Consider the following 15,710-nt stretch of genomic DNA (forward strand, 5'->3'; position numbering starts at 1 on the left):
TGCCCCTGTCTCTGCACCGTGTCTTTCCGAACGGGCTGGTCATGAGTCCAGCCAGGAGGAGAGACGAGGAGCTCGGAGATGCGTAAGTGAGCTGCTGAACTACTGGGACATCTGGGGCAGCTGCCAGTGTTTTGGTTTTTTTTCGGGATCGCAGGCCTCTGGAAGTTGGAGTGCCGGCTTCAAGCCCGGCTGCCTGTGATTCGCCGCTGTCAGTTCCTCAATCCTCAGGGCACGCAAGGCTCAGTCCATCTTGTTATTGTACAGTCCAGCGGCCTTTCCGGTCGTGCCGGTGTGTGGTTTCTTATGGCAGTATGGGATAAATAAATCAATTCGGGGAGGAAAAAAAAATGACACATCTTGACTGTGACAGATGGGCTGTTGGTGGTTGTGTACCCCTTGGTTTTTCAGAAGTCAGATAGGATTTTCTCAGTTTCTGAATGATACTAACTTGGTCAGTGTGTTGGTAGGAGCAGACTGGAGTGAGTAGTTAGTGACGCCTGTGGTGGTAGGAGCAGGCTGGAGTGAGTAGTTAGTGACGCCTATGGTGGTAGGAGCAGGCTGGAGTGAGTAGTTAGTGACGCCTGTGGTGGTAGGAGCAGGCTGGAGTGAGTAGTTAGTGACAGTTGTGTTGGTAGGAGCAGGCTGGAGTGAGTAGTTAGTGACGCCTGTGGTGGTAGGAGCAGGCTGGAGTGAGTAGTTAGTGACGCCTGTGGTGGTAGGAGCAGGCTGGAGTGTTTTTGTATTTTTATTAAGTGAGTTTTTTATTTTTATTAAGAATATTTTCTAACATAAATCAATGTCACATTAAAATAATTAATTAATTTGACTTTCAGTGCTTTGAAATAAAAATATCACAGAGAACTAAATTTCAGTGTAGGATTTGTAATTCAGTAAAATGAGAGAATTGGTCAAGGGTCTGAATACTTTTGCAGGGCACTGTATATGCTTACAATTGTCTTAGTGTTCCTTAATGTTTCATGAATAGGAAGGCAACCAAGTATCATTTTTGACTGGTTTGCATTACATCCATCATTCCATTTTCTCTGAGCCTTATCCAATAGCGGGTCACAGGGCAGCCGGAGCCTGTCCTGGCAGGCGACAGAAGCAAGACGGGACGGCGGTCTTTTACAGGGCAGACAGACACACTCACACTCACACTCGCACCAGGGCTAATTCTCCCAGAAGTCAATTAACCTGCTTGCCTGTCTTTGGGCTGTGGGAGGAAACCCACACAGACACGGGGAGAGCATACAGACTCCATACAGAAAGCATCCCAGGTGTTGAACCCAGGGCCCCAGCTCTGCTAACCCCTGCGCCACCGTGCCACTCTTGTCTCTTGTCTCGCGTTCCAGGGACTCTTGAAAGCCCTCTCGTGCTGTTTGTGTGGCCCCGTGATGTTCGGTAGCAGGTCTTTGATTTTCGGGCCTGTCTCTCCAGCATGCAGCTAGGTGAACCCTGGAGGGGGTCAGGTACTGCACTACTGCTCTGACAAGCCCCACTCCCACACAGCGCGTCCTGTGTGGGGAAAGTGAGCAGCCGTGCGGTAGACCAGATCGACTGTCGCGTTGATCAGCACAGTTCGCTGTAGGTGCTGGAGTTGCCGATGTGAGGTGGGTGATGGCCAAATAAATGGACGAGAGTTCTGTTTTTTTGCAGGTTCGCGGAGCTGTAAAAACAGAATCATCAGAGAATCTGAAAGTTAATTTAAAAAGAGTTAGTAACCTGTAACCTGCTTTTTATTACATAGAAATGCGAAAGCATAAATGACTATCATTAGAGTGAATGTACTGTACGGTATATATTACCAGGATATCTGATGTGAAGTATCCAAGTTGCCTTTGACTTCCCACTCCATAGAATGTAGTTTTTACCTTTCTTTTAATTGCATTGTCACCTCTGGTGCGAAACGCAATTTTACAGAGCAAAGCAATAACCTCTGAGCAATATTTGCATAACATTTCTTCTGAATAAGAGTTCCCACAGTCTGAGTGCCTTGTGCTCAAAGTGTCAGTGGTGGCCCGTGTACTGTATGGTTTGATATTGTCAGGGTAGCAGACAACCTTATATTGCTCTAAATCATTTTGACCGATTAGTGGACTTAAGATGGCTCTGCAGCCCAATGTTGTATGTTGTATGTTGTATGTTGCAGTGTTGTTCCCTGCTTTGTGAAGTGGACAGAGATAAGACAGGCCCAGTCCTTCAGAGTTCATCTGCTGTTTGAACCTCTGTGCCCCTTGATCTAGCTCCATCTTTGGATCCCTGGAATCATGAGGTCCCAGAGGTGGCACTGTGGTGAACATAGCATCTCAGAAGCTTCTGTCCTGGACAGTATGAAGAACTTGGCAGACATGGGCAGTGTGTGTTCTGCGATGGGGAGATCAAGTTGAGAAATAATGCAGTCCATGCGCTGATACCTGGCCTCTAGTTTTGTTTCCTTCCTTTACATTTTAAAGTAATAAGTGCAAGGAATTATATAGTGCTCGTCATTCCAAAAGATCCGAAAACAATTTACTTACAGAACAGAACCCACATTATCCACTGCTGATGTGTAGCTCCCACCTGGGTGGCACATGGCCGTCCTTAAGGACCAGGAGTTCAGCCAGAATAATGCCGGTTTGTTTAATGACCAAGTAATCGGGACCTATGGCCAAGAGGATAGTACCTGGGTAGCTGAGTTTTGAACTGTTGTGCCGGGGGGGGAGAGTGCTGCCTGCCAGTTCTTGACCATCACTACTGCTTCTGCTCCTGCCAACACCACCACTCTGCTGTAGCCACCCGTTTTCCTTAGCAGTCTTCCATCCCAGTACTGAGCAGGCCCTGCTCTGTTTAGATTGTTCCACCTGACAAGATCAAGCATTAAGACTGAAACACATAGAGCGCTCAAACAGTTTAATGAGTGTGTGCTGTAGTAGGCTGCTCTGCGCCATTGGTGTCTGTACACAATGACACTAACTGTGTGTTGGCTTATTTTGGTCTTTTGGTGTGTGAAAACATTTAACAAAGTCAGTACTGCAATTATGAAAGCGAGACATTTTGAAATAATATACAGCTTATGTGGTGTATTCTTTTCTCCAAACGGGTAGAAATATTACAGTGTGTGTATCCCTGGTAAAGGCTGCTTTCTGTACAGTCTTATTGTCATGTGTACTGACATACGGCACCATCTAGGACATATTCATCAGCTCTTCTGACCTTACATTTCCTCTCCAAAAGTGACAGTGGTATGATAATTAGGTTGGCTGAAGTGAATCCTTGATCTGTGTACAATGGTAGCTATCCTTGGGTGTAGTTTGTAGAGTTCTTGAACTTGACTGTTCTTTACCTGGGGTTAGATCACTCATACTGTATGCTTTGTTTTAGGAGGCTTCAGAAACAGGTAATATTCAAACACACAGGAACTCAATAGTATGGGTGGAGTTTCTCACAGCTGCCCATAATAAACTGGAATAACAAGTGTAAGAGGTCACTGTCTTTATAAGGCACGCCTGGCCTAATGAAGGTGTCCTAATATATATCTAAACATAGACCTAGGTAGGCACGTGACTGTATGTATCTCTCTACATTTTTGTAAGAATTTTCAGTTTTTAAAAAAAGCATGTGTTTTGTAATGGTGAGGCCATAAAATGAGCGATAAAACCGGTTTGAATTCTAAGTTGGTAAAGTCTTTTAGGGTATAAAAATAAACAATTGAGCAATCTAAATTGTGTCTTTGGAATTATGATCCACCGTGCTTTCCAGATTTCACACGCATTTTTTCCTTGCAAATTTGGACTTGCTGTGAATCTGGATTTTGCTCTGAAAAATGAAATTTTCTCAGGATTTAAATGGCACATTTTTCATCTAGATGGGGAATTTTTGAAGATTAAAATTGAGGAGTCTTCTGAAATCGGACCTAGACACATTTATTCCTGAACTGCTTCACCAAAGATGTGATCTCTCTGGGTCTTTATTGCACTGTGCACCTTTCTGCACGGTTTCAGCCAGCGCTGTTACTCTTGGCATGAGCTGATGCCAGACTATTGTTATCACTTAAGGGCACTCTGGGAGCCTGCATGGGTTCACTGGCCTGTTGGCACTGCTGAGTCCTGTAGAGTCTCGTGTTTGTCAAGATGGTGGGGGAGAGATGAGACTGACAGCAAGTGTATGTGGCACAGAAAAAACAGACAGAAGTGCACCTGTCATGCGGTTCTTTTAAACTGGAGCTTCTCACTGTATGAAGTAATTTAACTTTTTGCTGACATGGCACATACAGCACTTGCCACTTCATGCTGAAGGGGGAAAAATGTTCACTTCACCAGTGATGTATTTCCACCTGTTGTATGGTTGCATCTTAGAACAAAAATCACGTTTACAATACATCATTATAAACATAGAATCATTGAATGCGGACATCTGCACACGTTTAGTTGGTTCTTGTGATTTTTTTATACAGTATTTATGTTTGGGTTCTTTATTACATCTGGAATTTGCCTGTAACAGCATGGAAAAACAACATTTCAAGGAAGATAAAACAACAGCTGAGCAGCGATGGTGGTGCAGTGGGTGACATTGCTGCCTTGCAGCTCTGGGGCTCTGTGTTTAATTCTGGATCTGGGATGCTCTCTGCATGGAGTTTATATGGTCTCGGTAAGTTTCCGTTGGTTTCCTCCTGGTGCTCCAGTACCACAGTCCATACTGGTAGGTGAACGGGCTTCTGTGAAACGTGGCCCTGGAGTGAGAGTGTGTCTGTGTGTGCCCTGCGCAGGCGTGCCGTCCCGTTGCTTGCTGGGATAGGCCCCAGCTCCCCGCGACCCTGCATTGGAAAAAGAGATGAGAAATAGATGAATAGGTAAAACTACAGTAGTCATGGTCAGGAATGGTCTTCTCTTTAAAAGTGTGACAAATGGGTGCATAGCAGCCATTGAGAAAACAGACTGGAACAGTTAGGATGTCATTATAGTATAGTAGCTAGTCTAAAATTTTGAAAGAATTCTATTTGTTCCAGCTGCTGGGTTTCAGTATTTATTAAAGCAAGCTGTGCCCTGAGCAGTTGACCTTACAGGTATGAGTAGTAAAGCTATGTAAGCCACATGAATGCAGTATCTGGAATGCAAGCTTTATTCCCAGTTTTAATAGATGAACCTTTTTTCACAGAAATAGCTTCTTCCACATCCCTGTAATCGTTGTAATACAACAGTGTTGTATTGTTCTTTAGAGACGCTCAACTCGTGCCTCAGTCCTGAGTCGAACGCTGCTCTTTGGAAGTACAGTAGCGCTTCTGTGAGGCACGTGAAGCAGATTCTGTCTTGTCACATGTGTAGCATTACATATTGTCACAGCTCTGGAAACTGCTTGTGCACCAAATCGTCCATCTCTTGTATAGCCTTGACGAGACTCTTCGCATAGGAGAAGATTCAGGGCGTCTGTCTGCATATACCTGCTGGTGCCTTGTTAGCTTAGTAACTTCCTTGCTGATGCTTTGCATACTTTAAAATATACAGAAACTGTGACATAATGCGGCTGATGTAACTTTAAAAACAGTTAGCTTATGTAATAATCAGGACTGGAAACGAAAGTCTAATCTAGAGGTGAACTTGATCCTTAAAACCAAAGGGCCAAAGGATAATCTGAAGTTTTCATTACAGCTTTGTGATTTTGTTCATAGAAACCAAATGCACTTTATATTGCACAAAATAAAAAAAAATGCTATAGATTCATTTACCATTTGTTCTGGGTAATTAATCGAAATAAATTCGATCATAGAGTTATGTCTAAATGTTGCGTTTGCGCAGTAGATTTGCGGTTGTCAGGTTCCTGGAATGGCAAACAAGTAGACTGGGTGTTACACGCTGGCCCACGAGAGTTTCTGAGTGTGTCCATAGTAAATAAACAGCTTCAGTTTGTGTCAGCAGCTGTCTTTGTCTGTCCAACACATGCAGTAGTATATGAAAAGCTTAAATGGGAAATTAAGATTTTGATCTGCAAGTCAGATTAGAAAACAAAATCGGAACATAGGAAAGGTTAGAGGGGGAAGAGTGAATCTCTTTTGCCCATTCAGCTCATTTGGCTCCAGGAGGCTTCATGACCTTGGGATCTGTTGTGCAGTTTTTTAAAGGATCCTTCAGAAGTCTGCTTCAGCATCGTGGTTCAGTTCAGGAGTTCCATACTTCCGTGACTCTCTGTGGCAGGAAGTGCTTCTGTGTGCTCCTCATCTTCATCGGAAGCTGTCGTGTGCTTGGTTAGATTATCCTCTGTATTGTTATTAAAACATGGATGATTTTGTCAATGTATGTATAATTAGATTAAGTTGCACTTAGCAGCTTCCAGTGGGTAATTAAAGCCACACTGGATGTCGAATGGGTTTGAACGTATAGCTGGTGTGTTTCACCATCTGTCAGGTATACAAACCTAAGGGCCCTGAATGCTGTTGGAATAACCTGCGGCCCCTCTGTGTGTTTTCATGGCCCAGAAGGACGGGTGAGGTGCCAGTACTTCCCTGCGGTGGACAAGGTCCTGTTTGTGGACGACTGCGCTGTGGGCTGCAGGAAGGACCTCAATGGGATCTTGCTGTTGGACACCGCTCTCCAGGCTCCGGTCACAAAGCAGGAAGACGCGGTGCAGCTCGAGCTGCCCGTCACGGAGGTGAGATCCCCGGAGCCGCTCTCCTTCGACGTGTTCGGGAAGCCTAAGATTCGACAGGTTTCGAATTGTTTTTCACGCTTGGCGTATCTTACCTTGCACAGAAATGCTTTCAGACTTTTTAAAAAATTTGTATTACGATTTGAATCCTTTATTAAGCTGAATGTTCAAGATTTTCTGATAGATGTCCATCTTTGAATGAGCCACGAGACACTGTGACAAAGCCATAAACGTCTGAAGCGATGAGGGTTGACAAAACGTGAATGATGGGGAATCTGGATGTAGTTCTTACACAAATAAAGCGACATGAGCCAATTTCTAATTGTTATGAGGGTATTAGTTGAACACTCTTATTTAGCTTTGATCTGTTTTATCATTTTGATCTAAGTATTCCAAAAAGAAACGACAATGTACTGATATGGATATATGCCTGCCTGGTTAGGTTTTAGTTTTTGACCTTTCCCTAGTTAACAACGATCCTTTCACTGTCTTTCCTGTCAATTCAGTAAACAAAGTGGTTTTTAGATACATTGACATTTGGCTTTGGTAAATGTAAAAACTGCCTAAATAAAGTCATTTTCATAGAAATTTCCTTTCATCACTATGCTTAATTATGACATTTAATTCGCGTGCAGAATGAGTATCTTGCATTTATACTGGAGGTCTAAAGGTGTTTACAGACAGATGTTTATTAGTTGTTATTGTTTCCTTCCGTTTCTGATTTGGGGGTGTGGCAGTGCTGGACTCTCTCTCCTGCTGTTGCCTTGTGTTTGCAGTGCAGTCCCCATGTCCTTGAGGACAGCCAGGGCAGCTCTGGAAGTGGGCAGACATCCGAGTGCCTCTGGGTCTGGCTGCTAGAATTGACCTTATCTTCAGGCTCCATAAAACTGCCCTAAAAACATCCAGTTTAGAGGGTCTTCGCCTCACAGTGTGTGAAATCATTTCCCCAGAGCAGTACTTTTGTACTAGTAAGATGTCAGGCTTTTTTTTTCTACAACTCTAGGCACTCATTATGGGGACTGGTAATTACAAAAAAGAATATATTTCTTTTTTTTCCTCCATTAAAGTAGTTAGCTAAAAAGACATCACTAAAAACTACCAAAACTAAGCATTCATTGTTTTTGTGTTTTGGCATTTCAGATCTTATTTTAATAATCTGGGAAAAGTTGACTGATGCTTTGTTAAAATCAAAAGTGATTTCTCAGTTAGGAGAGGGGCATTGAATGTTATCCTAGCTGTGCAAACCCTTGGGCTTTGTCTCCCCTTCTTCAGAGTGTTCCGTATTCGTCATTATTTGAATTAGATGCTTATACTTTGTTGTAAAATCTCTTTGTTTCGGAAAGTGTATGTTTTCTTTCAGCGTAGTCTGTGGCGGCGATTGCAGTGTAAAATTTCCAGCCTGTTTTCCCCCCTCAATCTGAAACTGGCAGTGGTTAGTGAGCGCACAGCTCCGGCCCTTGTGCCAGGACCGGGGGGATGCCAGCGCTGCAGGTGTGCCCTCGACAGGCTTTATTGGCAAGCCAGCTGCCCCTTTCTGCACAGCGAGACCCAGTGTGCTCACAGTAGAGGCACAGGGACACGGGGCGCCAGGCTCAGCGGTGGTAGTGCAAGGTGGCAGAAGACACGCAAGCCACAGTGCCACTGTTGGGATTGTTGGTATTTGAGCTGGACCTTCTCTAAGAAGGTGTGGCACAGAAACCAGTCGGTTTGGCTTTCAGGACGAAATCCCAAAGAGTTTTATATAAGGAAATAGGTTAATTTTTCTGAAGAAATCTCATGTCCGATTTCATTTGAAGAAATCCAAATGTAATCTTTTTTTAAGATCTAACCGTTATGGTTGTTTTTCACTTTCACCAGCAATGTGGAGTCATTACCAATGTTCCCCTTTTTTGCTTTAGGCCCAGCAAATGCTCTCAGCCTGTCTGGAGAAGGTAGATGTATCTAACACGGAGGGATATGATCAGTTCATTACGCAGCTGAAAGATGGGCTGAAAAACACCTCACATGAGACGGCAGCCAATCACAAAGTGGCCAAGGTGAGCAACACGGTGAATATGCAAAGCTGCATTTGTGTGTAACATAAAGGCATTGAGAAAGTATCCTGTACATAATGGGATGAAAACTAAAAAATAATAATCATTAATAATAATTCCTTACACTTATATAGAGCTTTTCTGGACGCTCCACTCAAAGCGCTTTACAGGTAATGGGGATCCCCTCCACCACCAGCAGTGTGCAGCCCCACCTGGATGACATGACGGCAGCCACAGTGTGCCAGAACGCTCCCCACACATCAGCTCTCAGTGGGGAGGAGAGCAGAGTGATGAAGCCAGTTCAGAGAAAGGGGGGTTATTAGGAGGCCACGATTGGTAGAGGCCAATGGAGAATTTGGCTGGGACACCGGGGTCCACTTTTTGAGAATCACCCTGGGATTTTTAATGACCACAGAGAGTCAAGACCTCGGTTTTACGTCTGATCCAAAGGACGGTGCATTTTTACAGTATAGTATTTTACAGTATAGTGTCTTTTTATAGTGAGGTGTGAATAATAAAGCTGAGTCTTTTTGATGGCTTACTTTAAAAAAAATCCTTGGAAATCCTGGAAATAAGTCATGTACGGCAACAAGTTTCTGGTTTGTTGGGCTGATTGACTGCACAACCCTCCATTGGTACTGGCAGAACTCAAAACTTTAAGATTAAACTTAGCTTGCTTCTATTAGTTAAGACAGTTGTCATCTATGGGTTTGATATATATATTTTACAGTTTATAATGGTATTTTTTATGTGCGGGTTTTATCACACAGTTGCCTCCTAAAAAGTACAAGTAGTATTTTAACTGCATTTTTAAAGTTAGGCAGGTTAGAAGCTTGGTTGTTTTGAAAAGGGTAGCCTATTTTGTGAAGTCAGTTTTCCGTATATATCATTTTGGTGTTTAAGTACTGTACTGAGGGTTCTTGTTTACAAACAAAGGTTCGTTCTGGCTAAAAGACCTGGAAGTCATATGAGCCGCAATGTATCCTTTCGATAAATGTGTATTGATGTGCCTGACGTGTTTATATTTCTTGCAGTTTTGTTTAATGCACAATAATCTAATGGTCTTCACATGCCTGTGTTAAATGTCGCAGGCCATTATTACATTTGATTATGATGTAAAATAACTTTTCATTCAGTGATGTGGTTTGAAATAACTCCCCCCCCCCCCTCTGTCCCTAGTGGGCGACGGTTACCTTCAACCTCCCGCACCATGTGCTGAAATCGGTTGCCAGTGCCATTGTGAACGAACTGAAGAAGATTAACCAGAATGTCGCTGCCTTGCCTGTAGCCTCGTCCATCATGGACAGGCTGTCCTACCTCTTACCGAGCGCTCGGCCCGAGCTGGGGGTGGGCCCCGGGCGCTCCGTAGACAGGTAAGAGCAACAAGCGTTTATTCCCAGCCGCAGGGAAAGAGGGAGGAACTGCAGGTTGCTTATGATGAAATCAGGAGCCCCATTTCAGATATGGCATTTTATAAAGGTGGAATAACGTGGCCCTTGTTGTTTGGAACCACTCGTGCCTTTCTGGAAATTTTATTATTGTGCGTAATCAATATTAAACCCATTATTAGCCCATTTATTTTCCATGTGCTCTCAGCCTACAGTGTTTAATGTCCGTCTTGTTTTGATGGGTTTTGTTCCAAGTCACTATGTTTCGTACTTTGCTCTTCGTCTGAACGCTGAAGTCCTCCCCTCTGGCCCCACTACAGATCACTAATGTACAGCGAGGCGAACAGGAGGGAAACGTTTACGTCGTGGCCTCACGTGGGCTACAGGTGGGCTCAGCCGGATCCGATGGCTCAGGCGGGATTTTACCACCAGGTAGGCAGTGTAAGGACCCTTTCCCTCTCTACTTCACTGCTTTTGGATTCGCTGAGGCATGCTGGATGAGGTGCACCTGAGGTCCCCCAATGCCCTGTGGATTCTCAGCCTCTAGCTGGGTCCTTAGGAAGTCACAAGGGCTGTGATCAAAGGTTCAGAGCTTTGAAAGTTCACTTTCCTGGTGCAAGCCAGGTGTCTGAGGGTAGATCTGGACCTTTGAAGATTTGTTACTTTGTAGCAGTAGCTGTAATTGTAGTTCTTAGTTTAGTTTTTAATTGCCTAATAGCTTTACTCTTTTGGTCAGTAATTGCTGATACAGCATGTGCCTTAACAAATACATGTAGAAGCTTGGGTTAACCATCCACCTGTCTCAGGATGACCCCATTGCACTGGAATCAAAATGATAGCAAATAGCAGTAGATCAATAGCAGTAGAGTGCTGTGGATTTAGAGATCACAATCTTGGCATTATCCCTGTTCTTCCTGGTTGTGGTTCAGATACTGGAAGCTAATCCATTGCATAAACTTTTGAACTGCAGCCTCATCCTTCCACTATAAAACAGGGTTTCATGGTTTTCATGAAACTGGTGCTCGCTTAACTCCAACTGTGTGGTTTTCTCCAAATATTTATCACATGCAGGTTACTTAACAGATGGTGTTATTGGCTTGTTTTGTGAAGCTTGCAGGTGTAGGGAGAAGTGTTTGGATTTTGGTTTTGTCTAATTTTCTCATATTCTTTCCTTAGTTGATTATGAATATCCATTAATGCAAATTTCTGTTGAATGTTTTACTGTTTAAACTCCCTCACTTTCATTGTAAATTAGGATTTGGCCTTGTATGAAAAATTCATTTTTTTTAGTGCAAGCTCTTGACCAAAAAAGTATTAACACACAACAATTAATGTTTTCTCTATGGGGGAAAAATAGTATGGTGTGTTTTTAACTTTGAGTTACTTTTATGATTTTGAAGTCTTGAATATTAGCCCCTTAGTCAGGTTTCAGCAGACGACCGTAGAGGTTTTGCTTGGCCACAGAGGATACAGTCCCAAAGCTTTGGGTATTCACTGCTGGGCCACTTCTCACTGCAGATGGGCAGGATTGCATTACCTAGGCAACATGTTCTATGATTAATTCTTCCATGTTACACACTTGGTTATACCTACTTAAGAATTTCATAGCTTTTTCTTGAAATAAAAATGGTTTTACCCGAACCTTTTTCTCTCATGTAAAAGTTTACAAAATGTATGTGTTTTGCTTTTGTATTCCCTAATGTTATTTCTCATCCTCTTCTTAGAGGTAGAGCGCTCTGATGTGTTTCTCTGTCTTTTCTAGCCTGCCTCCACGGGCGATGACCGGGCCATGTGCTTCACCTGTAGTGTCTGTCTGGTCTGCTGGGAGCCCACAGATGAACCTTGGTACGCTGAAACAGTCTAAACACGAACAGCATCTTTTTAATGAATACTAGCTACATATTGCTCTGTAGGAATAAACAGATATAAAAACATGCTTTGGAGCTGTGTATAAGTCATCTTTACCTGGGGTGCACACACCCCCTGGGGGTGCGTTGTGTCTCTTCGGGGGGTGTGAGACAGGCCAGATTTTTTTAGAAGATAAATAATTGAAAACTCCAATCAAGCCCAGCCATGAACGTACAACAACAGTACTTTGTTCCGTCAAACCTTGGTGTTTTAGGGTAAACTTAAGAAAGTGTGATTTTTCTTGTATTCTTAATTTTACTGTGAAATTAAAATAAATACATAATTCTGATATATCTTAGATTTCAAGAGCTGACTTACTTCAACGATTTTTAATAAGGGGCGCGAGATCGTTTGTGATTGTTTGAGAGACAAAGGGGTGCAGCTGCAGTAAAAGTTAAGAGCCCCTTGTGTGTGTGGATTAAGGAGAAGAATGGGGGTTTCTAATAAACTGCTGCCTGACCGGCTGCAATCGTAGACAAGTAAGGGTTCGACGGGCACACGGGTGTAATCTAAGTCCTTAAGTTCTCCAGAGGTCCAATGCAGCAACTTTCAGTGCAGGGCTGTCCACCGAACCCGCACGACAGAGAAATCACCACTTGCAATATTACAGGCTCCTGCGCTTTTTAAAGAAGGTTTTACGTGAATGCTTTAAGCATACCCACTTTAAGACAAGGAAAAAGAATTAAGCTGGCTGCAGGGAGCTTTCTGCCAGAACACAATTTTCTCTTCTGCTTTACATGCATAAAAAAAGGTTCAGGAGGTCTTCCTGTTTAATGGATTCTGGACCCAATAACAAGGTTTAGCTGCAGTGAGAAACTTTAGCTGTTTTACAAGACATTAAGTTCTCTCTCTAGGTCGGAACATGAGCGGCATTCCCCGAACTGCCCGTTCGTGAAGGGGGAACACACGCAGAATGTCCCGCTGTCCGTCACCCTGGCCACCAGCCCGGCCCAGTTCCCCAGCGCCGACGGCTCGGACAAGATCGCCTGCTTCGGGTTTGGGAGCTGTCCTCACTTTCTCGCTGCTGCAACGAAAAGAGGAAAGATATGTATATGGGATGTGTCCAAACTCATGAAGGTAACGTCACAGTTCTCTGAAGTGGGAAGTGTTTGTTCTTTAGAGTTTTCCACCGTGAAATATAGGTACAAAGTGTGCTTACTTGCAACTGCTCTATGCACCTGCTTAAATAGTAACATTTCAGTTTCCTTACATGTTTTTTTTAAAGCAGGTCGTTTGCCCTTTCTAAAAAGTCATTAATCGGTATTGCATTTATGTTTTTAGGTGCACTTGAAGTTTGAAATAAACCCTTATGATCCAGCAATTCTGCGTCAGCTCATTTTGGCAGGGGGTGAACAAGGCTCTGCGACAGAGTCACGGAGACCAACTTTAGCTTGGCTAGAAAATTCTTCCACCTGCTCAGATATACCAAAACTAGAGGGAGACAGGTAAGCCTCTTAGGGTGGTTCTTTAAATTGATATGGACACCCTGTCACTCTTGAAGTTATGAAGTCTTTCTTATCATTACTTCAAAACAGAGTTAAGCCATTCTGAAGATTTATTAGCACTAAGGAGATCACAACCGTTTGTGTCAACAGATAAGTTAAAGAACTGCTGTTTAACGGATCTAGAAATCTGTGGGAAGTAAGTGAATGAATTGCTTTTATCAGTGTTGCAAAACAAAAATCGTAGAATTGCTTACGTGACTTTTTCTTTGATTATGTGCAGGTGGTGAATCTTCCATTTCCATGTTAGTCAAAGCCTTTTGGCTTTGGAAACCTGCAGTCTTCTAATGATACACCGAACCCGAAGTTATCGGCACCTTTCTAGATAGTTTGGATTTTTAAAAAGTTAGTTTTATGCTCACAGCTAGAGTAGAACAACTAGAACATATATTGTGTTATGTCGGGATGTTTCATAATAAATTCAAAAAATGACAGGTGATTTTAAATTCTTGTTTGCTAGTGATGATCAGTTGGAAGACTCAGACAGTGAGGAGCATTCCAGATCAGAATCTGTGACAGGTAAGGCTGTAATACGCTCCTTTTGCATGAGCACAGCTAGCCCAGAGAGATTAAGGATTATTGATCTGTCTCATAGAAGATTACATCCTGATTGACAGGATTTGACAGGTTTTCTTCCTTTCTGTCATGTCAATGACTCTTCACAGAGTTTTGTAAACGTTGGATTATAGCACTTTCCTACATGTTGCGTAAAGATTACGAAAGTCCTGGGTTGATCATGTTTTAGCCTTTTGGTTGGTTTTGGATTTTGTCTTTTTCATTCACACAAGTCTAAGAGTGTCTTGTCTTGTCTTCACCGCTCCCTCCTTCTGCTAACAGGGCAGGCAGCCCAGAAGGAGAGCATGGAGGTGAACCTGGGCATCACTGCTCTCAGCATCCTGCAGCAGCCAGAGAAGCTGCAGTGGGAGGTGGTGGCTAATGTGCTGGAGGACACGGTCAAGGACCTAGAGGAGCTGGGTGCTAACCCTTCCCTGGCTAATGCCAAGACTGATAAAATGAAGGAGAAGCACGTAGAACATCACAACATTCCCTTCCCTTGCCTCCTGGCTGGGGGGCTCCTGAGCTACAGGTCCGCTGCTAACTCCCCCCTTAGCGGCAACTCGCGGCGCCCGCTGGACGGCTTGTTGAGGACTCAGGGCGAGGGCACGGAGCCGGGCTCCATTGAGATCGAGTCTTGCAGCAACTCGGAGCTGAGCTCCCCCTTGGTGAGGAGGACTATGCCCCTGCTGCTGCTGTACAGCATCAAAGAGTCGGACGAGAAAACGGGTAAGGTTTTCACGCAGATGAACAACCTGATGAGCAAGAGCTTGCACGACGAGGGCTTCACGGTGCCCCAGATCATTGAGATGGAGTTTGACAGTCACGAGCAGCTGCTGCTGCAGGACCCACCTGTCACTTATATCCAGCAGTTTGCAGATGCTGCAAATTTGGTCACCATGGACTCCGATAAGTGGAGCTCTATGGTACCCAAGCCAGGGACACTGGTTCAGTGCCTGAGGCTGCCTAAACTCGTGGAGGAGGAAAACCTGTATGTTGACTCCATCACTCCCTGCACTGATGGAGTCCACCTGCTAGTAGGGCTACAGTCCTGTTCTTTGGAGACCCTCAGTGCAATAAATCAAGTGGAGGCCTTGAACAACCTGAACAAACTGAACTCCGCTATGTGCAGTAGAAAGAAAGGTGAGTTTGACCCCATCCCTGCTTTAGCCAATGGCACTGATATCAACATGGTGAAGCAGGAGTCGCCGACCAGCACGCAGACGCCTCTCATCATCCCGCCCGAGCAGAGGGTCGTGAGCGGAGGCTACCTAGTACTGTACAAAATGAACTACTCCACCCGGATCGTCACTCTGGAGGAGGAGCCAGTCAAAATCCAGCACATCCGGGACCCCAGGGACGCCGTGACCTCACTCATACTGCTTCCGCCCGATATCCTGGATAACCGGGAGGACGACTGCGAGGAGGCCCTCGAGGAGACGCCCCCCGCCCTCAAGAATGGGAATGCTAAGGAGAAGAAACTGGACGTGTCCGGCCTGGGGCACTTGGTCGTTACAACTCAGGGAGGATACGTCATGATTCTGGAGCTGTCCAGCCTCGAGGTGTTGGCCAAAGTGGAGCCTCCAAAGAAGGAGGGGACAGAAGAGCTGGATCCCTTCGTCTCCGTTACCTACTGCTCCGGGACGGACAGGCTCTGTGCCTGTACAAAAGGTAACGGCCTTCCCTGTGCGCAGGGTTCACGTTTC

The 15,710-nt window shown here is 44.3% G+C and overlaps 1 protein-coding gene across 6 annotated transcripts in view; it reads left to right on the top strand.

Moving 5' to 3' along the window:
- birc6 (baculoviral IAP repeat containing 6) overlaps nt 1–15,710 on the top strand; it is a 107,331-nt gene that overhangs the window by 603 nt on the left and 91,018 nt on the right. For 3 of the 6 annotated variants that reach the window (XM_088933594.1, XM_088933596.1, XM_088933597.1), the window contains exons 2-10: nt 6,449–6,621; nt 8,517–8,654; nt 9,831–10,024; nt 10,360–10,471; nt 11,802–11,884; nt 12,802–13,024; nt 13,229–13,392; nt 13,910–13,968; nt 14,287–15,675. In XM_088933594.1, the coding sequence (XP_088789720.1) occupies nt 6,449–6,621; nt 8,517–8,654; nt 9,831–10,024; nt 10,360–10,471; nt 11,802–11,884; nt 12,802–13,024; nt 13,229–13,392; nt 13,910–13,968; nt 14,287–15,675 (2,535 nt within the window). Of the gene's footprint in view, nt 1–6,448; nt 6,622–8,516; nt 8,655–9,830; nt 10,025–10,359; nt 10,481–11,801; nt 11,885–12,801; nt 13,025–13,228; nt 13,393–13,909; nt 13,969–14,286; nt 15,676–15,710 lie in introns of all 6 variants that reach the window. The other 3 variants (XM_088933592.1, XM_088933593.1, XM_088933595.1) reach the window with 1 other exon arrangement.

This window comes from Atractosteus spatula, chromosome 15, assembly GCF_055471065.1.
Source record: "Atractosteus spatula isolate fAtrSpa1 chromosome 15, fAtrSpa1.hap1, whole genome shotgun sequence".
NCBI classification, from domain to species: domain Eukaryota; kingdom Metazoa; phylum Chordata; class Actinopteri; order Semionotiformes; family Lepisosteidae; genus Atractosteus; species Atractosteus spatula.